General features: G+C 39.5%; 1 protein-coding gene across 8 annotated transcripts in view; it reads right to left on the reverse strand.

The window, feature by feature from the left end:
* Window positions 1-27: 27 nt before the first annotated feature.
* Window positions 28-24,793, reverse strand: part of TIAM2 (TIAM Rac1 associated GEF 2) — a 168,968-nt gene continuing 144,202 nt past the window's right edge. For all 8 annotated transcript variants that reach the window (XM_066179047.1, XM_066179046.1, XM_066179048.1 and 5 more), the window contains 12 exons: window positions 12,597-12,776; window positions 11,096-11,164; window positions 10,595-10,720; window positions 9,296-9,404; window positions 8,508-8,687; window positions 7,028-7,146; window positions 5,768-5,876; window positions 4,681-4,739; window positions 3,748-3,853; window positions 2,927-3,014; window positions 2,124-2,278; window positions 28-1,273 (listed from right to left, as the gene is read on the reverse strand). In XM_066179047.1, coding sequence (XP_066035144.1) covers window positions 630-1,273; window positions 2,124-2,278; window positions 2,927-3,014; window positions 3,748-3,853; window positions 4,681-4,739; window positions 5,768-5,876; window positions 7,028-7,146; window positions 8,508-8,687; window positions 9,296-9,404; window positions 10,595-10,720; window positions 11,096-11,164; window positions 12,597-12,776 — 1,944 coding nt within the window. In that variant the 3' untranslated portion in view covers window positions 28-629. The remainder of the gene's footprint in view (window positions 1,274-2,123; window positions 2,279-2,926; window positions 3,015-3,747; window positions 3,854-4,680; window positions 4,740-5,767; window positions 5,877-7,027; window positions 7,147-8,507; window positions 8,688-9,295; window positions 9,405-10,594; window positions 10,721-11,095; window positions 11,165-12,596; window positions 12,777-24,793) is intronic.

A 24,793-nucleotide genomic window follows, 5' to 3' on the forward strand; every position in this document is an offset into this window, starting at 1 on the left:
CAATAAAAAGTAGAAAACATGGCTAAGTACAATACTTATTTGTCTTTTACTGTACAGGCTCATAGAGAAAATAAAAAATACAGTCAAATAAAAGATTACAGGCCAAGCTTTGTTTTTGTATTTACACATATGTATAAAGTATAAACAGCATTGAAACATACAAAAATGAAACTTCTGCACTGTCGTGCACTAAAACACATTAAAATAACTTAATTGTGCTTTAAATAAAGCAAACATGAAAACCAAAGAAATAAAATGCCCAAGGTATTGAAAAATTCAGTTTGCAATGCTACTTTCCATTGTAAACCCCTCTGCCACTCACTGGCACCTTTTCCGCATTACTTAAAATATTAAAGAGGCCATCCCCAAGAACACTACATCATCTTAAAAACTGGTTGAAAGGGATGAAGTAATTTACAAACCTGGGCCAACTTAATCAATTTTTGATCCACAATAAATTAAAATAACTTAAGAATCCTTTACAGCTGTTCTTGAGCAAAAATGTATTAGTGCACAAAATCCAATAGTAGTTTTCCTGCAGCTTCCTTGAATTTACTAGTTGTAAAGCAAAATGTTTGTTGACTTTTATGTGGACTTCCAATGAATGTTTTAATACAGTGCCTAGAAAGCTAGGATTTTCCATGCCTCTCCACAGCTTCATAAAAACAGTCCTCATTAACTACAGATGTTAAACTCTGGACACTAAATTCTCTCTCTAAAATAGAGTTCAGATCCAGGTTTGCAGCATCAGAGTGACTGTCAAGGGATTGGTGACGTTCTTGCATTGCCATCAGAGTTCCTCTGTTACGCTTTGTGCTGTTTACTTTTCTCTTCACTGGGCAGAAATGGCCACGCACAAGCTTTGGATGCTCTGGTATCTGAAAGCCATCTCCCTCCTCATTTTCAGCAGCCTGATCCTGTTCAGAGTCAGCACTGGGCTCCTCTGAAATCTTCAGCCGCTGGAACTGTATTTCAATGTCTTTTGTAGGGCTGCCTTTCTTTAGGCTCTGATAGTCCTCATCATCATCATCATCACTGAGAATATCAGATTCTTTGACAAGAACATTAGAAAAGTCAGATGCAGTGCTCTCTGCATGTTTATCAGAAGATGAATTTTTGGGCTCCTGGATGCTCTCAGAAGTGTGGCAGCTGCTGCTCTGAGTGCTGCTGCTTAGGCTGCACTCATCAGAGTCCTGGAAGGTGCCTTTCCCCTGGTCACCGTTCCATTCGCTACTGGATGACTTCTTCAGTACCTTCAGGGATCTTGTAGAAGCTGGGCAGAATAAAAATGCAGGTTTATTTTTTTCAGAAAAAAAAATGGTTATACCTTTTATCTTAATATCCCACTTATGATTGTGATGGACATAGTCATTCTAAGTCAGATGTGTCAGCTCTGTGATACCCAACATGTCACAGTTTTCATTACACCTATCCTAGGCTCTGTGCTTGCCTTCATGTGTAATACATACAAAATCCTCCAAAAAAGTGTAGTCATAAATTACACACTTCTGCAGAAAGAAAGACTGTCTTGGGCACCTCAGGCACTGAAGGGCCCAGATGTAGGCAGGAGTTGAACTCTTTCAGATCCTCATGTTAAGGGGATTTTACAGAGGACTGAACCGATAGAGAACTTGAAACACTAGTAACTACTCATTTAACTAAAATGTCTGAAGCCTATACTTAATTACAGTATCAGCTGGGATGCAGATTTAGTGCATTGAAAGAAGCAAGACCCCTGCCTTTTGCCTGTTGTTCTAGCTATAGATGTTATTAGGGCTGAGTTACTAAAGGGAACCCAGAGGAAAGAACACCAATACTGTATGCCAAAGGGTGTCTGTTCCTTCCCAGAAAAATTAATTTGGGCTTTATAAAGGCTTCTCTGAAGAGAGCTAATGACACATTGCAGTGTGGGGAGGGGGGAGAGCAAGTCTGCTTGTCTCCTCTAGCCCTTGTCACACATGGAGTGGTAGAGAAACTACTCCTGCTGCAGTCCAAAAAAAAAAAAAAAAAGGGATTTGTGGGTCTGACACATGACACTCTATGGTCATGGTAATAACTGTGAATGCCCTGCCAGCACCAGTGTCTGGACACTTTAAGTTTTCACTTGAGAAGGTGTTTCTTACCCAGTTTGGCTGTTGCAGGTACACGATTCTTAAGTGGGACAAGGCGATCCTTACATTTTTTCTCCAGTGGTAGCTCACATTTTATGTGACGTCTGAAATTCTCCCGCAGAATAGAACGGATGACCTTCACAATGTTAGTCTTGTTCTCAGAATCACTGCAAGTTTAAGAAAACACAGAATTTAATTTTCTTCTCCAAAGTTAGACACTAGGGTAAAATGTTCCCACTCCTTTCTGCTGATGGCCTATAGTGCAGTGTTTGTTTTTTTCAAAAGCTTGCTTTAGTAGTGGCTTTACAGCTATCATAACATCATAGAATGTTCTGGGTTGGAAGGGACATTAAAGATCATCTAGTTCCAACCGCACTGCCATGGGCAGGGACATCTTAACAGTGTTAGACAATTTACACACCTTGTGTTTTGAGATCTTGGTTACTTCCTCTTAGAAAATGACTTGAAAGGTAAATTTTGTATGAGGGAATCACCACCTTAACTGGTCTTTATGAGAAAGTAATCTCTGTCAATCAGCTGAGAGTTTAATAAAATCAGTTGCTTTGCCCATGCCATACTGCAGCTTGTGTTCCTGCATCTGCAAATTTCTGACATTGGATCACTGCACCTAATTCACCCATTTGAATTTGTTATACTTTGTGCCATTAAAGACAGTTAAAGGTATAGTGCCTGGCTTCAAATAATGAGTGCCATTTTGAAACTGCTGATGCAGAGGTCACATGGGGGGAAATACTTCCTTTTTTTTAATTTCCATTTATGTGATTTGTGAAATACAACCTCCATGTAAAGCTCACCTGCTGCACAACTGAAAAATTGTTTCTGGTCTGCCTTCTAGTTCTGACTTGGTGTGAATCAGTTCCCAGATACAGCTGTTTTCTGTTCCTGCGCATGGAAGGAAATGTTACTTTTGCGTACACTCCACAAAAGCTTTGGCATTAGAAAGACCAGGTTAGAGCTCCTCCACTCTCCAGAAGGCAATGGTAACTCAGCCATCTGTGGAGCTACAGGTCTCACCCAAGGTGAAACTCAAGACAAAGTCCCCTGAGCTCTCCTGTTGCGGCAGCCTAGCACAGCCTTTGATAACTTCTCTCTTGGAGAGTTGCTTTCCCCCATCCTTGCTGCTCCACCATATCTTCCAGTCTTATCAGGCCTTTACCCAGGTGTGCTCTAAAGACCTTGTGACACTTTACAGAACACAGAGAAGTGGATAGGACTATAAAGATCAGCTTGAAAATAAACCGACAGCCCTTTACTACCACAAATTACAGTCACCTCTCCCCTGTTTGAAAAAACGTATCAGCACACACAGAGCACCAGCATGTCCCCAGGATGTCAACTGTGGTAAACCACCTGCCTTTTATGGGGAATTTCCATTCTGTCATTCCTTCACATCATAAGACATCTCCCTTCGTGAAGGAGAAGTCAACATAACAAATGAAGAGAGTCTGTAAATGTATCAAGTCTCCACGCCCTGAGTGCAGAGACAACAGTGGATAGATGGTATCTTCTCTACACCTGCTTGTTTCCAGAGGCTCAGAAAGACATCTGGAAGAAGCAGTATTACAGAATCCCAGAAATGCATTCAGTCCTAAAGTATTTACTGCAAGAGTGTTACCTGCTGTGTTCCCCAGTCGAACTTGAAGAGCAGATAAAGGAATCAGCCAGCGAAATTTAAATGGATCCAAGTCACCATAATTATGTGCAGCACGAACATTAGTAGGCTGGAAAAAGAAAACAAAGGATATTTCTAAGAAGTAGAAAAAGTGGTGGTGGTTTGTGCTACTCATTAAAGACCTGCCTTTGAAGAAAAACTAAATTGATGAAACTTTCCTTCACTACCTTAAAATGAACTTGTAAAAGTAGTTAAAATGGTGATAGACACAACCTTTAGAATTCGTAATTGCTTCAACTTTTAAAAGCCATTTGATTTTAACGGGTAAAAATAATACTTTGTCTGTAAGTACTACCAGGGAAGAAGTTTTCTGTGAAAGAACATGCAGACTGTCGATTAGCAGAATACATTAATCATGTAGCTCTGCTGCTACTTTTAGAGCCCCTCCATCTGTTACAATGAGCATGGTGCAGCATTTCACCACTGGTATTTGGAACATACAATTTGCTACCTGACTTCCACATTTCAGGTCTGAAAATCGGTGCAGAGAACGTTATGTCTATAATGCCCCTTTTTCTTTCCTTCCAGGGTAATCAAGGGTCTGTTAAAGGTCTTTCACCTCACCCTGTGGTGAGGTAGGCCATCACAAATGCTATCTGGAAGAATTAGTGATTTCTCTATAGAAATGTTCCACATTCCACTTGATAAAATTAACATGGGGCTCACACAGAAGATGATGCTGCCTACTAAATAACAAAAAAATATTTATTGCTACACAGATACTAAGCACTTGTTTTAGCAGGATAGTCAGAATTCCAGCCTAGCAAGGGAAAGTGGTGTTTCACCTCAGTTGCTCCCCCATTAACACTGATGTGGTCCATCTCACATTGCAGTAATATCATAAAAACCCACCACCTCCAGTGACACCAGACTTACCATTTTCTTTTTCAGTTTGTAGTTCTCCTTATACACCAGTATTACAGCCCTCTTAAAAACTGAAAAGAGAAAGAGGAAAAAAAAGGAAAACTGTTAATTATAGGCATAATATTACAATATTCAGTGAAAATACTATCTTGGAGAAGCTGATTATTATACTCATAGGAATGTGAAGGATGAGATAAGCAAACATTGAAAAGCATTTGCCCTATGCTGAGATGACAACTGGGATTTTCATCCTGCGCTTTCATGCAATGGCAGTATTTTTCCCTCAGATTTTGTTCTGAACATTTAGGATGAAGCCAATCTGTACATTTATTCTGAAACTACCAGCAACCACCTATCTCCTGTAAGTCTTCACATAAATACAGAAGATGTAAAAATTTTCTTTCTGTAGACATTGGACATTTTCAAGGGGAGCAAAGGGCCTATAGCAGGAGAGTGCTGTGAAAGACACAGTCTGTTCTTCCTGCAGTTCAACAGTTTGTTCTTCTGTTTGAAGCATCCGTTCCCCTAAGCATGCTTCCCAGGGAAGGAGTGCCCTGAGAAAGAGAAACCTGTCTGTCATCAACCTGGAGTTCTTCTGAAGGTGTTTATCCACTGAAATATTAAAATAATAATTTTTTAAAGAAACGGACTCTTGTTTGTTTGCTCTCATTTCCACATCAAGTTTCAGGTTAAAATAATCTGGATGGGGATTTCAGTGCAGTAGCTGTAAAGCAGAATTTAGTCTGAATTCCCATGAATAAATCATGAATAAATCATGATTTTCCCACAAGCCTCCTTTGAAAGCCTCATTTAACGGATTGTTCTAAAAACTCTAATATTGCCTCTTGAAAATCTTCCATAGTTTAAATATAGGCAGGACAGCAGCTGAGGGTGGCTCACAGAGCAAACAGTACCAGCAAGCAAATAAATAGAAACTTTTTTCATGTTAGGAAAATCCAACTATGTATTTTTTCACATATAAGTCCACCCTAGATATCACATGACTACAGGTAAGGGAGTTTGGGGCTTTTATCCTGTGAGAAGATCTAATGTGGCAATCTTCAGATTTGAAAGCGCAGTCTTTAAGGAAGACACTTACCAAACACTGTAAGTTCAAGGTCTTTTCTTGCTTTGCCCAGTGATGGGAAAGGGTTCAGCCAGGTAACTGTGGAGTGCATCAGAAGTTCTCCCATTGAAAGCTCTGTCACCTGTATTAAATTGTAACAGTAGATAACATAAATAAACAGTATAAATATATACATCAGTGCTGCTTTTTAGTACACATCAATAACTTTAAGGATCTATGTTTTCTCTATTTACTCTATGTACAGAAAGAGATCTTCACTACATCAGGAAAAGTGTGAGTAATCCTTTTTTTTTAAAATAGGTTACAAATACACAAAGTAATAGCCCCTAAGTTATGGAAGCTGGGTGGACGTTCTTACTGTTAGTAACTTGGAAGAATACTAAGCTGATCTGATAATCTTAGACTTCCATATAGCCAGTTATGAACCACCTGATTTATTAGCTTGTAAGTATTTTGAATTTCTATAGAGTAATTAGAATTAATGACACTACCAATGGCAGAATTAATGGAGGTCTTGTGCTGTGAGGCTCCTTTCTTCTGTGGGACACAATATAATGCTGAAGAATATCACCGGCTGTCACATTTTGTTTCCCCATAAATGATGAGAAACCAGGTAGTCAGTCAACAGGGACAATTTGACTTTTACTAGCAGGAAATGAAACAACTGAGATGACATCTCTCATATCTGATATCCAACTTTACAGATTTGATCTGCTTAGTTATTGTTTGATGTAATAGCGAAGGTGAGGCCTTGCTGCCCCAGTTCTGGGAGATGACTGCACACAGTCTGTATAACTAATGGGTTTTGCTCTGACAAATATCCATGGATGCCTCAGCACTGGAAGCATAGAGAATGAGAATAACAGTCCTTAATGTGAAATCCCTCGAATTGCCATTTTCATTTTTACGGGTAAAAAAAATATGTTAAGAACTTAAGAACTCAATAGCATAAAATCTGAATGCCTTGGGGCATGGATAATCTCTGCGACACTTTGACAAGAGGGGTTTTTTTCCTACTGAGAAGTATATCTACTCCTGCTTGCAATTCCTGTCAGTGCAGAATGTGGCTCTGGCAGTTGTCTGAAAACTTTACTGTAACCTACTGACAGAAAGAAATTTGACAGGCAGATATAAAACAGAAGTCAAAATATTAAAGGAGAACGGAGCAAGCCCAGCACAAGTAAGTTCCCAAAATTGCCTCAGGAAAAGATGAACCCCAACAGCAAGCTGGATAATGCTTTAAGATTCAATGCAACATGTTTCTTCTCTTACCTCTTTCTCTGTTCCACTTTGATCTGCAACCAGTTGGTCAAATACAGTGCCATAATCTTCATATATCTTCTGCATCTCATTTATGTGACTAGCTACTTTTTCCATTGCCTTCAGTGCTTCTGTAAGGTTTAAAAATTTCATAAACAGCTATGTAATTAATTTGTACTTTCTAAATATGGTAATTTTAAATTGAATTCCCCTTGAGGCACATAAAATGATCCTTCTCAAGGTCTGGTGAAGTGAATTCCAGCTCTCTATCAGTACTTTCTCATAGCAACAGTAGAAGAAATACTTCCTGGTCAGAGTAAGTGAAAAATGCTCATGTGGTTTTTTAAGTGGCTGAAAAGGCTGCAATAAGTATTCTAGTAACAAGCCCCCAAAGTTATCAATATTTATAGAAGTATCATAGTACTGTCATTAAATTTTGCATCTTGTAAATATAGGGCCACTATGACCTCTGGAGAAATCTACATTTATGCTAGAATAAGTTATCTCATGACCTTTAAGAGAAACTAATTGCATTTGTCTCATCCCAGAATGGACAAAGAAATACAGTGTTAGGCTGTACAAGTTCCTCATAGGCTGTACACATGAAATGCTGGTGGCCAGGTTTTGTTTGAACTATGTTTTCCAAACAAGAATGTCACTAGATTCCATTCGATTTTTGTATTAACTCAGAACAGAATTGGACAGGAATCCTTTGTTTCATCAGTTCTTAATGGTGCAGCGTTTTAGCCATTTGGCATCTATCCTGACCTACAAATAAATCCCCACCCCCAGCTTGTTTGGGGAAGGGAGCAATATTGGAAGTTCCTTTTGAAGTCAGTAAGAATCTCATGAGTTTTTACTGACAGTGTATTTTGTCTGCATCTGTTTTGTGAAAATGACAATTGATCCATAAAATACATCTCTTGATTTTCACCCACCAGAGGCTGACAGACCTGAACTGGAATTTGCCAGGGTGAAGTCCCAGGCATGTGAGCCTAGAATCAACTATAACCCATGTTAGAGAAGTCTCTCCACATGGGAGGTCTGCAAGCATTTGACAAAGATCTCTTCAACACAAGCAAGAGTCACAGAAAGACCTTGAACAACAAATAATTCCTTTTGTGGTGCTCTTAAACTTTGACATATTTCAAGAACTAAATAATAACCACAAGATGGAGCCTTGGTCAGTGTTTCTCAAATGGGTTAAAAAAAAAAAAAAGGCAACACTGTGACCTGACATACTCCTGTTCATGAGAATAAAGATCCCAGTCCTACTTGCCGTGGCAAATCCTGGGCATACCTACTTCTCAAAGGGACTTGGACAAACTAGGACTTTCAGCTAAAGGAATGAAAAAATACTTACTAGGTGTAAAAGATACTATATAGGTTCTGACAAGTTCTGTGCTATCTACCAGAATGCCTTCCTGTATCTTCAGAAAGGGCAAGAAATAAAACTTAATATTCATTCCTGTAGAAGAAAAGAAATTGTTACCTGTCAAATGATAATGCTCCTCACTCTCATTGTCTGTCAGAGACACCAGCTCTTTTAAAAGCAGAGGATATTTCAGCACTCTCTGGACAGGCTTTATGAGATATGACTCCAGTGTAGAAGAATGTTGCTTTGTGGGATTTCGAGCATCCAGAAAGGTCTTAAAGGCACTATCTGTTTTGGCTAGATGGAAAAAGAAAAAAAAGAAAAAAAAAAATTGGTCAGTTGAAGGTCAAAGTCATAGAAACTACAATAATTGAAAAACATGGAATGGGAACTTGAACCCAGCACCAAAACTCTTGCCCTTTTCAATGGATGATTTACAGAGTTGTATACACTATTCATTTCATAATAATTTCCTGCATCAAATTACATTCAAAAGGTCTGAGAAAGGAACTTTATGAAGGTGAGATTATTCCTCTAATTTTTCTACTGCATTGCAGTGAATGGCAGAGAAAGTAATTCCTGATTTATTCTACTATTTGTTGCTGCTTTTCTGGAGTCTGGGCCTGCAGAGAGCACAAACTCGTGGAAGGTGTTTCTACAGGTCTCCAGTCTACTGCCTGGAGCTTACAAAAGGAATCTTATTCTTCAGGTCTATACCATACTTCAGCAGAACCTCTGATCTTAGATCTTCCTGTTGGAAGATACCTGGTTAGTCCTTGTTTTATACCAATGTTTATACCTTGATTTCATCCAATATTCTCTGCAAGTTAACAAGATTTGTTACAGTAGTTCACTGGAGTTTGAATTCATGCAAGTGAATTACAATAACGAAGACAATAAATTACCTCTCTCAAGAACTTTCTGAACTTTGATGTGGTTTGCACAGAAGCCACTGTACAGTTTGAAGTGGTCAGCATAATACAGAAAGGAGCCTCCAAGGGAAAAGAGCAATTTCTGAAATCAACACAATCAAAATATTAGTCCACTACTAGAATCCTAAATAAATATTCAGGTATACAACAAGCAGACTCAATGGTGGATTATCTGCTATCTTTCTGTTCATATATTATATATATATATATATATATATATATATATATATATATATATATATATATATATATAACATGAATATATTACTGGTGGTAACTGATGATATTTTAATATTTTGCTGAGTATAGAGGTCAGCCTATTTAAGCATAGCCTGCAATTTTCTCCTTTCTTCCTGAGCAGATATTCTGTTTACTTTATATTTCACGCAGCACAGGAACAAAAATCAGCAGACATATAACTGTGTTGTGCTGGGAAAAAAATGTGAGCCATAGGAAGCAATGCATAAAAGTGCCAAAGCCAGAAGGGACAGAGTAAAACAAATACAGGATTGCTTTCCAGCTGTTTTCCTTTTTTCAGGCAGGTGGTAATTACAGGACACCTCTGATGTTCTTGGATGAAGGGGAGGTTGGGAAGATGTGGGAGGGACTGAATCACAAGAGAGATGTTTTTAGAGAAATGCCTCCCAAAGCAAATGTAAGAAAGAGGAGTAGTGAGAGAGGAGGAAAGAAGCCCTCTCCCCTCTTTTAATTAATGTTTGCTCCAAAAAATGCAGCAAGTGTTCAGGAGACCTGCTAGCAATCGCACTTAGTCCTGAGGCAGTGACTCCATCGTCAGGCAATCTACTTCCTCCAGTCAGGGCAGGTACTGGGTGGTGCTACAGCCATTTACACTTCACAGGCCCGCTTCTTGGACCTCACAACATGAGAAATTCACATGGCATTTAACAAGAAAAGCTCCCAGTCTGTTGGGGGTTAGTTGGGCACAGCAGGGAGAAGCGCAGGCAGGGCAGAATTCAGCATAGTGACAGTAAACTCTCTACAAAGGAGTTCTGCGTCACACACTGCCAGTTTATTGTGTACTCCAAGTCTACTCTGCTTTTCCCCTTTTGCAAGTTTTGCCATGGGGAGGAAGATAAGTCCATGAAAACTAGCACTTATCTTTCACTGCTGAATAGAACTCAGTAATCCAAAGTAAAGCTTCAAACATAAAAGCAACCCTAGGTAACATCTGAGAGCCAGAAACTTCCTAAAGCCAGATTTCTGCAAACATTTGCAGGCACGCTACAAAGTATGAAATGATGAAATACTTACCCGGAACTGAGATGGTGTTTCCAATGTATTAAAATCTGAGGAAGAAGATATTCCATCTTCAAGGGTCTCCAAAAACACTTTCTGGAAATCCAGCATTTCTGGCAGGCTGCCAAACAAGGACTCCATCTGCGGAAAACATCAGGTTATGAAGTACAGCATTCTGTGGACCTAAAAGTTGTCTCTTGAAAACAGTGGACTAAGGAGATGTAACAGAGAGATTGCAAAGGCTAGAAATGTCTTTGTTAATACTTTTCTAACAGGTTTTATAAAAAAAAAACATGCAAAAAGTGAGCATTTCTCAGCAGTTAATTCAGAAGAACAATACCCTTTAAGAAAAGGAAGTGATGCACAGACCAGAGAGAAGGGCACTGACTAGTGTCATTCCTATTGACATCTTTGTCGTTTGCTTTTTTGGTCATGCCCTCAGCAATGAAAAACCCAAGTGCCAAGGGCTTAACCCCTAAAAGAATGACAACGACCTTTTTTCAGATATTCCCTCACCTCATCCTGAGTAAGGAAGGTTTCTTTTTGAAGGGGCTCCAAGTATAGCTCGAAGAGGCAGCTCAAGTCCTGCAAAAAAGAGTATTTGTTCACTTTTTCTGTACCATTTGGAAACTGCTCTTTATGTGGCAACCCTGAGATAGGGGTAAGTTTGGGGAATGGACTAAAGATACAATTCCTTTTCAGTAACAAAATAGCCTGCATGTTGTTAGCACTGAAGTTGCTGCTAATTAAAGGCAAACTGATTGCAGTGTAGTGTTTTTGTTTCATCCTTTAGGTTTTACAACTTGGTTACAACAAATTATATTTTAGCCAAGCATGAGGAAGAATTGTTATAGATGATTATTTTCGAATGAGTCTGTCCATATGAATGGCATCAAATGTTTTAATTATGTATGTTAAATAAACTGTATAAATAGCCACTTATTTAAATCATTTGTAGTAATATTCAGAAGGACAAGTATTATTTTAAAACCCTATAAGTTAATAAAGTGTTCAGTTATGTTGTCAGATAGATGTGATCAAGGGCTTTTTCAGTCACTTCTTCAAAAAATAAGTGCCATTTTTGCAGACTTACTACCCCACACCAAAGCATGACAGCAGGGCTGGGGCCCACTACAGGGCTCTCCAACCCCAGGAAGAGACACACCAGAAATTCCATGTAGAAGGAATAATGAGCAGCTCCCTAAAAATGCTGTAACAAGTATTGCAACCTGCCAGGATTTTTCCTGATGCAAAATTTCACAGATATCAGTGGCCTCCATGGTCATGCTTTGTTCTAGAGATTCCTCTAAAAGATAGATCAGGTGGACAAAAATGAGGGTCCAGCCTATGGCTGTGTTAGTGCATTGGTGGATGCAGCGCTTTCTCTTCTTTTCCACAAACATTATTGCAGAAAGTACTGACATCTGTAAATACATGTTTTGAGATCTAAAAAAGGAGATGATGCCTTCTTGCTAGACATCAATGAAATCCATGTTTTCACGTTTCCTTTGGCATCCAGTCACATGATTTTAGAGTTCATAAAACAAAGAGACATACATCAAAAGAATTGCAGGCTTATTAGTCAGAAGAGAAATAACTTCCATGTCATGCTACAACCCACTGGAGTTGTGCCTTGTAGCTTTCCTGGTTCAAAAATAATCAGGCACTCTTTTCCACATACTCATTTTTAGGAGACTGTTCTGTTCTTCTACCAGATTTATTTTCAACCCCTGGAAAACCCTTTTTGTTTGCAGGTATCTTCTCTCCACAGATGACCGCTCTCCAATACAAATACAACTACAAATTGACTACAACTAATGCTACTGCATCAAATCCTACAGCCTCAGCTACAGGAGCAAGTCTGCCAAAAACAACAGGAACAATTAGATAAGGAGACTTTGTAGGTTATGGCCCTTGTGGAATGCTAGTTGTATAAAGATAAGATCAAAATATGTTAAGAACGGCCACAAGTCATGGTCAGCCTCAAAAACATGTGAGCCATGCTTTTTTCTTTTACCTTGACATAAGATTTCTCGGTGTCCATAAGTTCTTGGATGACTTTCCTCAGTCTGTCTGCATCAGAAAGGTGGCGAGCCAGTGGTCGTGGAGGTGGATCCTGGTTGTCCTTCTGTCCTTCCATATTGCTTGCTTGGACTTCTTGGAAGTTCCGGCACAATGCACTGATCTGTTCTGCGCTCTGTTAAGTGAGAAGAAACAGAAAAACGATGATGCTTTAGAATACATGTTGTACTAAATTATTTCTAAATTCCTCCAATTATGCTCCTGTTCCAAATTCAGGAGCCAGAGCATGCCACTGATTTTTGTCAGATGTTCATCTTGAAAGCTTTGAACAGCTTTAATTTATAGCAGAACCAGATCAGAGCAGTAAAAAGAACTGAAACTTGCTAGTGATTTTCCAGTGCAAATTATTTTCAGTCTTCAGATATAAGCTCATGGAGTGCAAAAGAGGAGAGAACACTAGGCTATATCACATAGTTTGAGTCTTATGACACTAGCATCACACTGTTTTCCACCTCTCTTATTTTGCAACACTCACCACATCAAAATTGAAAGATTTATCAGATAAATATCTTAGAAGCATCCAAAATAATTCTTTTATATTTCATCTGTTACCTATATTGTGTTGTGTGTTTTGTTGTTGCTTTCTAAACAATGAGACATGGAGCTGAGGGTTCAAATTCCAATATCTCAGGGTGTTAAAAGACGGTCAGATGTTTTCTCTTCAAGGATACAACTACATACGAGGATCTTTTTCTTTCAAAAGAGGTAAATGGAAAACTAAATATTTGAGATTCTTTAGAGAATGATTAAAAACAGAATTTAAAAAAAAACCAGAAAATTTTCAAACAAGGTAGGAACTGAAGATAGAACAACAACAGTTAATCTTGTAATGCAAAGATGAAAGATGAGATATTTCTGACACCATGAAATAGTTAAGTAATTTGCTCTTGGATGACCACAACTAATATCCAAGAGCAACTTTTGCAGGCCATAATCTTCAGGGCTTAATTTGAAAATTATTCCACTGTTCTCTTTCTTACATAGTGTTTCCCTGAAAGCTAAAACATCACTAACATTACCCAATTCTACGTTAACAGCATTTGGTAATCACATCTTTCTACTACATGAAACAATTCTTCTTTAGTGCTTCTGTCACTCAGAGACTTGCAGAAACTGGACAGTTGCATAAGCTGTGCCATTTATCACCTTGTGTTTAATAAGTGCATTCAAATGAGGACTATATGAAGGCTGCCTTAATTTCATGTGTAAGTCTTTTTTCAGTGATATCAGGACATGACTGCATTTCAGAACTGTCTTAATTTGTACTTTATTTATTCCACAAGCTGTTTCAAGTCATCCTTTTTGGGTGTCCTGATTCACCGCTGATTACCTGTGTAGCTTGGTACACCAACATACTAGGCCAAATGCAAAAATTAATGAATAAATGCAAAAGTTAATGTGAAAATGAACTGAGCTATTCAAAGTCTTTCAGTAAAGTGGAGGCTAAAAGGACTAGCAATATTTAATCTCAACCATTCCTGTGATAAAACTTTTATTTGATGAAAATAAATGTTAAAATGTCAGATATTTGCCATGTAGTCCATATTACTCTGCAGCTTCCCAGCTCCCAGTTTTAAAAAAATGCCACCACTCTAAAAAAGCAAAGTAACTTTCCTCACTGATATGTGCAACCATCTTCATAATCCAGTATAATGACAGCTTGCAGAACTATGAAATCTAGATACATTTAGTATTTTCAACACTTACTAGGACCCAAAAAAATGCAGTATGATTTGAAGAGTGTTTATTAGAATTACCGCTCCATTCCGATGGAATAAATTTAAAAATTGTAGTCTGTCTGTGACACTGACATTAGTGACTTGCAAACAAATAGCTTAGGAAGTGATGTGTGTGTATGTGGGTTATTTTAAAGCAGCTTCTAAACAACTGAATGCCAAAGTACTTCAGTTTTGTTTTCTTTGTTTCTGATGTCAGAAAGGTTTGTATTTATAACAGAATGTTTCAGATTTTACACTCTCTACAGCTCAAGGTGCACATGGGCAGCTTGATTTACAGCAGTCTGACGACTGATCAAGGACATGGGGATCAAGGATGCAAGGCAGCCTATTGAAAACAAGTCACAAGCATCATCATCAGGCACAGTTTTACAGGGAAGAGTTAGAAGTCCTCTATTCCTCCTCAACCACCTTTGCATATAGAGCAGGCAGACATTGGAGAATGTGCTATTTCTACATCCCCTTGAGTTTTGGGGTCAGTGCTGCATCTGTCACCGAGAATCACCGTATGGGAAAGCATATTGAAATAGATGATACTCCTCAACATAAATACTTTTTGATCACCTAAGCAATATAATTTTGCTGTCAGAAATTGTTCTGCGTAGCTGGCCTAAGCCCAAGGCACAGGATTACCTCTCAGGTACTGCCGACAAGCACTGATTTTTTATAAACTTTAATACATTATTCCTGGATGTGTTTGCAAATTTGGTATTAAAAATATTGCCCTTGACCTCCCTGCTCACAGAATCTTATCTTTTCCTTAAGTCTTGCTGCTCTGTGTCCTTCCCTTTACAAGAGGGAAGAGTCTTTCAGACCATGCAATATCCAGACCCCACTCTTTGTTTCCACTGTGATATTTACACTTGGGTAAAAGCAAGCATGAAATGCCACTTGATCACAGGACAAAAAGGTTTCACATTCACTCATACATATTGCATAGACCACAGAAAATGAAGGAACCCATTTTTCCAGTGGAACCACTTGTTCTTGACAAGGGGCCTAGTATAAATGAGAACACAGCAACAACTAAGTCGAGAAGCATAAAACAACTCTTCCTCCATGTTTCTTCCCAAAACTCTCTTACCACCCAGGTCAGGATCTCTACCCTTTTTCCCTAATGTTCTGGACGCTACTTTCTGCCTCTGACGCTAAACAATTTCCTGCTCTTTTAAACTGTTTGAAAGAGATCCCTTCTAGAAAGTCTATAGTGATAACCCCTAGGACCACCTCTTTTACATCTGGCATGCATGGGCAGGAGAGGCTCAGCCTCTGCCCTCTATTTGGGATTGCCCTGCAGCTGGAGATTTCAAAGCTGAGCATTCTGGATGTCAAATCAAAACATGGTAGTCCAGTGCCTTTAAGCCAAGAAGTCTCAAAAGGAACCCCATCTTGATACTACACACATCCACCGCTATCTTGAATTAAGGAGCTAATTAACCCTGAATTTGCTCTGATCTTGACATTGCAATGGTTAACACAGGCAGATATGACTCTCAAATAGAACTGATAAATTCCTCAAGCACACAGCTGATTTTATTTGTGCAAGACCAAGACTGTTTGTACTTAGTAAATGGTAAAAAAAAATTACTTATGCCAACCTTTACAGTGTGCAGCTTGTCAGAATAAAAACACTTAGGTCAGTAATAAAGAGAAGTCCAGATAACTGACTACAGACAGGGCTGCAAGGTAGCTGAGAACAGATAAAAACTGAGGAGAAACTACTATGGAAGCAGCAAACTTCCTCCAAAATCCATTACATAAGCTTATGTATGCTGCTTTCAGCAACATGTACAGGGGACTACAAGCAGCTTCAGCTTGCCTTTGGCACTGAACCACAGATGGAAAAGGCTAAACATCAAAGAATTTAGACCAACAGTGCTAGAGGTGGGAAAGAAAGATGGAGTTTATGCAGGGCTTAAAGGAAAAAAATCCTCCACATATATTTCAGGGAGAAGGAAGCTAAGAGCACTGTGAAGGTTTATTTGCCATATTCAAGATTTTCCAACAAAGCTGTATGAACTGCTCTACAGATCTACCAGTCAGGGGAAGCAATCTCCTGCCCAATACTCTCTTGGCCTCTTAGAAAACAGAAGGATGTGCAGAAGTAGCCTAGAGAAATATTTCTTTCATCCCTGCATGTTTGAGACTTAGATTTAAGGTTCCATATCCTTCTGCAAGGAGTATTCTCTGTGAATGTGGACTGCTCAAAGCAACCTTTAAAGGGAAAGTTCCAGCCCACAGAGATGTCACCTTGACCCACGACAGCCAACAACCACAGTGTGCTCAGCTTGTCAGATGGAGATGCAGCACATTCTATTTTCTATAACAGTTGTGATAAGAAATATTACAGATTATTCCCCTAAAGTGAGCAAAAAGATACTCTTAGAAGGATGTGTTACAGATTTTCTTTGCTCCTTGCAGACAAGCATATCATCATTTGAGGCTGTGCTATTCCCACCAGAGTAACAAAACCCCATAAAATTAATCAGTGAGGGAGCAGAAGACATTAATCAGAAGTGGCTAAGAACTAGCACAATGATTTCATGGCCATCCTGTGACTTTCTACTGAATTATACTGATTGAGCATAAATGCTGCACAAGGTCAATTAGTGTTGCAGGGTCTCTGCATGCTGCTGTTTACTTTTCCCTCATTTATACATATCATGTACTCCACCAGTCTGTCAGGGTTTGTTTGAAACAGTGATGGAAAAGAATATTTTAGTAGACTTAGAAAACCCTACACAACTTAAGAAAAACTCCTTGGTGAAGTGAAAGCCATGAATGTCCTTTGAAGAGTGTTCAGGATTCAGTACCCTTGTGCAGGACACAGACCACATCTATGGTCTGGATCACCAATCCTTTGAACTCCCTACCCTAAGAGGAAACATGCTGAGAAACATCCTGCAGAAACAAATTAGATTTTTGCCTTCCAAAAATGAACAGCTAACATGTCAGCTCTGTCTGATGTATGTATTTCTAGGAAGATTGAATGCACCAGTCAGCAGAAGAAATACAATTACATGGAATTTTGAGCAATGAACAACTAGTCCAAGACACCTTTACGCCCCTTGCTCTGTGTAAAAGGAAAGCTCTTGGAGATGTTCATCCCTTTTACTTTGTGTTAGAAAGTGTTTCTCTCCAGGACAAAGGTAGCCGTGACAGTCGCCATTTTTCTGTGGGTGCATCACTCTATGGGCATCTCCTCAGACTGGGAAGAACTTTGTAACCATGCAACATAAAAGTGTAGAAAGTTGCAGGCTTTAGCTTCCTTAAAGACCACAGAAAAACGTTGCTTTATGTTAGACACCAATATAGTACCTCATTCCTCTAATTTGTTCATTAAAACTGAAAAACACCAGCAGAGCTTTACTGAAAAATACTTTGTGGCATTTTCACCATAGATATCTGGGCAAAAGTGCTGCTCAGCTTTGAAGAAGCTAAACCAAAGCAGTAGCCTCAGTCATTATTTATCTTCTGCTCCTTCTCCTTTTCTTCCCAACTTCAAGGCCACTCAATATGAATTTGTTCCTGACTGACAATAAAATTTTAGGGGCCTGCTTTGTTGCACTCAGTCTCTTGCGTGTCTTTTAATGAAAATACTTAAACTTTGCTAAATTTTTGCATTTTTTTCGGTGTCCACTCAGATCCTTCATAGCAATAAGCAAAGCATAGTTAGAGTTATGTCTTAAGGAGGGAGAAGCAAATCCTCTGCACCACAGGATGAGAAGGTGGTCTGCTAGACACTACCAGATTATACAAAAAGCAAGGAAGTAACAAGGAACTTCTGTCTTTGAGTTAGAATTTCCCAGTTTCAGAGATTTACATTAGCAAATCAGCATGTTAACAGACTTAGAGATCATCAACCTCATTTAGAATTATCACAAGTACCATATGAAGAGGGAGGGGCTGCTGACCCAGTAATTCTTTCCAGAGAGCACAGGGTGAGGCTTGAAAGAAGGCTGAACATACAGCTGTGTAAAACAGCCAAGATGCAACCCACCTGATGTGGTACCTGAGATATTGATATTTGCATGGTGGCAAATCTTCCCTCTCACCTGCCACAGAGAGAAATGCCCATCTTTCTCTTTGAGTACAGAAGAACCATCAGTGGTGACTGAGGTACCTGACTGAAACTCTCGTTATAAACCAAGCCATGCAGCAGGGACCTGGGCCCTGAGCCTGCACTGACCAGGTCCCCAGGACAAGCAGTAACCACTGAGTTCATAGATGCTGTGCACATTTTCTCTAGAATCAGCCTCCAAAGTCATCTGACCCAACTCATACCAAAGTCAAAAGCAAAACAGAAGTGTTTTCCATCACAGGACACTAAATCCTGACTGTACAAAATGTAAAGATGAGAGCATCAGGAAAACAAAAAGAGGAACCCTGACAGCCCAGGTCACAAAAAGGAGAGTCTTATGAGGCAACATCAAAGCACACGATAAAAATTTTACCAAACCCTGATTTTGTAAAAAACTGCCAGTCCCTCCTACCCCAGGTCCTTATCCTGATGTTGTCAATTTTAATGCAGGAGGCTCATGTTATTTTTCTGCCACCTGAGTAATACATATATACAGCCTTCTTACATTTTGCCAGCTTTACCATGATTATAGATCATATTTTTCCCTCCCTGTTTCCACAATATTAACTTAATTGTGAAAAACCAGAGAAACAGTTAAAATATTCATACTGCAGTTATTTCCAAATTTCTACGAAGAATCTTTTTTAAATCTTCCCACTTCTTGTCAAAATATGGATCTTACTTAGTCCTTTCTCTGAGAGATGCAAGAAATAACAATTCGCTTGAGCCCAGCAGCAAACACTGCAGGCAACCAACCCACCCTTCCCTCCCCCAAACTTCAGAAACCCCAAACCTTTTCCCATGCAGAGTGCTGGCACAAACTCAGCCACCAACTATACATTGCCAGAATCCATTATTTGATTACTAATGCTGGGACAGTGGTTATTTATCAGGTACAGGCAGCTGGGATGCTGCTGCAGCCCCATCACCCCAGCCTGGTTAAGCAGCACCCCCAGCTGAAGCCACGCCGCTGCAGAACTCACCACGGAGAGCATCCTGTGCAGGGAGCCGCGAGCTGCCGCTGCCTGCTGCTGGGTTTTGCGAGCCAGCGCCAAACTCTTAGCTCTGGCTTTACTCCTCCTGAAGGCGGGCATTGTGGCTCGTGAACACAAACTTCGCCAAAGGAAAAGGGCCCTCGGAAGGAAGCCACTGGTGTTGTGATCCCCCACAAACACACCTTCCCTCTGAGCTCAGCGGCACAAGTTTCTCTTTTGTGCCGATTACCCAAAATCGGAGACGCTGACAACATCCCAGTGCACAGAGACTAAGCAGCGTATGAGAGTACAGACAGACCTGCCGTGCCTCCCTTTATTGCTACAGATGAAGGAAAAATATGCTAAATAAGATTTTTTTTTTTTATATATAAATAGCTTGATGTGGTGAGTGCAGGACAAAGTTCAGTTATGACAAGGGAAGATGGGTTTGATCTCCCCCGAAATATACCTGCCTCCCTGCCTGTGAAATTTACTGCATAAACAAAACATCAGGTGCTTTGAGAAAGTTAGCCAAATACCTAAAAATATCTAAAGGGTGCTGACTGCCCTGAAGGTCAGCATGATTTATCAATAGCACTGATGCTCTGTCAAGGGTATGTGCTGCTAAATGTTGTGGCATACAAATGCTCTAACAATGATAAAATGAAAAAAAAATAGGCAGCTCTCTGGATGATTTCTTTATATAATTATGCTTGTCCTTTGTTTGAACTTTTTAGCCATAATTACATCAATAAAAAGAAATTTAAAATGAGCTCAGCAATAAATTCAGGCTTGAAAGTAAGAGTTCTGATGTTGACATATTTACACAAAACCATTTGGGTCTACAGAAAGATTACCCTAAGAACAATGCAGCTTTAAATAAAACATTATAGAACATGACAACACTGAACTGAAGAGATAAAAGACTGACAAGCAATTCATTAACAGAAAGAGAACTACACCAGTGGCATAATAAAACACAGCAACTCCCATGTTGCCCCTATCACAGCACTCCTACAGTGCAATGAAGTTGAGCTCTAAGGCTCCATTCAGCACTGCCCTTGGCAGGACTTATTGCTCCCTAGCAAACCCTTCTCTTGAACCCAAATGATGCACCAAGCCTGGTATCTATATCCTTGGTTATGAGTGCACTGATTCTAAGGTTTCAAGGATGTTCACCTTCAGACAAGCAAGGGAATAACACAACTTTCTCATTTAATTACTGCAATTAAACTTACATCCATCTCTTTTCAAATCATTAGCACAACTTGACAGCTCAGCATTTGCCAAACTGTACAGCTCAGTGACTGAGAGGCTGCCTATCAGAAGAAAAATGATGCTGGAGCCCTGAAACAACATGCTGGTGATAAGACATGTAGAACACATCACTGCACCAGGAACTTAGTGGATGGACTGTATCCTTTCTTTCTCTTGGAGACATATCAGGTTCACTGGGGGAGCAGACTGTAAATAGAAAATTGAGGAAATGGTCTTGAAGGAGCAAGAGAAGTTTTGCCTACTCCCTAACATTTCATTTTTCAGTGAATGTACAGTCTGGTTTAAAAATCCAACTTCATTGATTACTGTGCAGCGTGTACAAGGCTACTGTTCTTATCCACCATTAGTGGTTTCCTCTGCAATAGTCTACAGATCCTAGGGATCCACAGAGCAAGTCTGAAGATAAGAAACAAAATTAAATAAGTAGTTTGTGGAAACCAAAAGTTTACAGTGGTGCATATGGCATTTTAAAAATAATACAGGTCACCAGATCCATGTGTATTAAGAGCATAACTACTTTCTGGAGAGCTGCTGTTTCTTTGTTTCCTGTCTGCATTAGTCGTGGCACTTTAAAGCTCTGTTTTTCTAATTGATACATGTAAAAACATAGCTCATCCACTGGGACTGAGAAAAAAAAGGTTGCTAAATTTCAGGTCCAAGCAATACCGTCGATCTTGATGAAAAACAATGACAACCCTTTTTAATTCCATATTAGGAAGTTATTCTTCCCCAGATTTGCTAATTAAGCCTGCATTATTAGCTAGCCATATGCCAGCTAAAATATGTTACCAATTAACAGCTTTTATTGAATGTGTATTCATTAGAAAAAAGACAATTATGTTTCAGTAATCTTTCCATCTCTCATTGAGGGACTTGGACAAATCAAAAACAGGAACAACATAAACTAAAGCGAAGCAAATGAATGAATGCTTTTCATTTAGCCTTTCCTTTTCTCTAGAAGCACACAAGCAGCACTCAAGCACTTTTCAAAAACAAGTGAAATAATCCATCACTGTGAAATATTTTTAAGATCACTGGAAAAATGACATAGCCCTGTTGTTTGTTCCTGTGTACTTTGAATAACGCACATTCCCTTTACCGACATCTGTTTTTCATCTATCCATTTCAGTGGCACCAACCTTGATAGTTACCATAACAGTGACATCCTTCATAATACAGGCTTCCCTCTATTGTCCCGATATGTGTAGGTGTGCTTATCTGCATCCAGTTCATTTCCCATCCTGGTTTTGCCCTTAATGCATGAAGGTAAAAGGCTAATTTTGCTCCATCAGTGTACACTTTGAATGAAAGGAAGCCATGGCTTGCCTGCAGGACAATCCTGAGCGCTTGTGGGCTAGTTCGTAACATCAGTCTGGACCACTGGTGACACGGAAGCATTATTCATATACACGACATACATATGTAGACACACACATATATATATATATATAAAAATATACATGTACTTACGTACCCTGCACTAACAGGAGCTCTGCAATGTTAATGGTCTTTAAGCATTATAAGCCCAGGATTAATACAGCTTGTCTCCAGACCTCTACACTGATCTAGAGGGAGTCTGTTTTTTACTTTTCATAACTGTGGGTGGATAATTTTTCTGCATATTTTCCTGTCATGCTTATTATACTAATAACATGGTTTTTAAATGCCGTCAAAATGTATTTTCAAAGCGTAATTGACCACAGTGAAGACACTTGCTTTAATTCCAGTGATAAAAAAAACCAGTTAGCATTCCAAATGTGTAAAATGAGTTCTTGTTTTTATGTCTAATTTCAAGCATCTTAAATATTGTTTGCAACATTCTCACTCAAAGTGTTTTGTGCTGAATGCAAAAAGTTTTCTTCAGTACTGAATTAGAAACTATAGCAACCACTGAGACATTATCTTTGCAGTTGCATTCATGTTTCACAATGTAGTTTTGCAGTGTGCCACCTTTGGAGGCAGAGAAGGCAACTTGTATCTGTTCTTGTTAGTAGCCAGCATTTTGCATTCCAAATGTTAAACAGCACAGTAACTCCCCTGTAAAGACAAATATAGATTCACTGAACTCTACACCAACCTCTCCCCTAGTTTTGGCAAGGCTTTGTTTAAGCACTACAGCAGAATTCCGCTTTCTCAGAAGGAAATAATCACCACGTGAGAGGATGGCTATGTCTGCTCACAATACATTAACAAGAGACAACAGGTAACAAAACATGAAAATCTGGTGGAACCTCCCTGGCATCTGACTCAACAGATTGCCCCCCCCCCTCCCTTTTTTTTTTTTTTTTTTTTTTTTTTTAAGTTTTCTGCCTCTTTCGTTCTTTCATGTACCTTTTTGTTATCTTTTATTTTGCAGAATTTGCTGCAGGTAGCAGACATTTTTCAGTTTTGTAATTTCAGGTCTACCTTTGTCATTACATGTGCCTGACAGAGCAAAATAAGAATCAAATCCTCATTGAAGTTACGATGGTATTCAGGATGCAGTATTTATCTGAAATCCTATACTGAAACTTTGTGCAACTTTAAAGTGACTTTGTGTGCTATGGGTGACTGCTGGGCACATCACACACCTTGGCATGCACTAAAATTGGGCTTAGATGCTTTTGCATCGCAAGGAAAAACCCATATGTTATTGTCAGCGCTGTAACTGAACAGTATCTCAAAACTGAACAGATTTTTTAAAAAACCAAACAAACCACCAAATATTCTGCAGCTGGCAGAGAGGTTATCCAGTTCCCTGGGTCTGTCAGAAGTGTGATTAGATAGCTCTGCCTTTCATCGCAAAGTGAAATGCTGCCGTCATATCCTGCACTGCAGGTGACCAGGGTTGCTTTAGGAGGTGCAGGGTGATGGGCTCCCAGGCAGCTTCCTGCCCTTCATCAGTGAAGTCACTGGCATCTCCAGAGACACTGCTAACCATATCCTGTTTCAACAATTCAGAGCTGCTGTCGTATGCTTCCCTTTTCACCTGCAGGTAAGCCTTATGGATTTTTCCCAGATGACTACAAAGAAAAGCTGTGTTGTAAGTCATCTCCCACTGGCTTCCTTCATTTGCAAGCATCAACACAACACTATTTCTTTTCCTGATCAAAACCATCTGTATGTTTTACACCAAAAGCTGTCTCAGTACTTTTGAGAGGACGTTTCCTTCAGTTGGAGGAAAGGCAACAAATACCCTCTCCCCCTAAGCCCCAGGCCTCAACGTAATAGCACAAAACAAAGCACCACAAGGTCACACCTCTGCATGCAAGAACTGTACATACTGTGCAGACCCTTTGGTCTTCTTTCCTACCATTCTTGTGCCTCCCTACCAGTAACTATGCAAGCAGATCTCCAGCTACAGTCTGACCTGGTTACAGGTTCACATTATGTACAGCACTTCCCATGGCTTTTCAGCCTTGTGGTTTTGCAGGTCCTTTGCTGTGCTAGCCAAGACTCGCAACCCTTACGTTTGAATTCTGGGCCATCCACAGGGGACGCAGAACTGCAGGATCATTTTACACAACAAAGTATAATCCAGGACTGGGAAGTAGCACTCACTGGTAGGTTTACAGTAAGCATTCTGTAATCTATAATCTAACAGTTCTGGTGCTTTCTCTGAGCAATAGATTAATACACTGAAACCTAGATTAAGTAGCAAAATTCTTATGAACTTCTAAAAGGCTACATTTTCATTGATACCCTTCTCAAAAGGCACAGGAATACAGCAGGGGTCCATCAGTGGCTCTACACTGCTGGAGCCACCAGCTCTGGTAGGGTCACCATAGGCTGGGCTATCTGCAAGGGAAGCATCTTAATTAGCAGAACTCCCCACAGGCTTGTCATGGTTTCAGTGCAGAATGGTCCCCTCCAGGCACAAATGAATCAAGGAAACCACTGCTGAAAAACATGTTATTTTCCCATGTTATCTCTGAGATTCCCTAAATGCATGTCACATCTGGAAGAAAATGACACTTGGATTGCAGAGGCTATACATGATTTTGAGAGTACCACGTTGTTAATCCCCCTCCTACAAAGCAAAAAAAAAAAAAAAAAAAAAAAAAAGTTAATTGCAGACTACTCC

The sequence above is a fragment of the Chamaea fasciata genome, unplaced genomic scaffold (genome assembly GCF_029207755.1).
Source record: "Chamaea fasciata isolate MVZ Bird 193981 ecotype frontalis unplaced genomic scaffold, bChaFas1.0.hap1 SCAF_3, whole genome shotgun sequence".
Taxonomy (NCBI): Eukaryota; Metazoa; Chordata; class Aves; order Passeriformes; family Sylviidae; genus Chamaea; species Chamaea fasciata.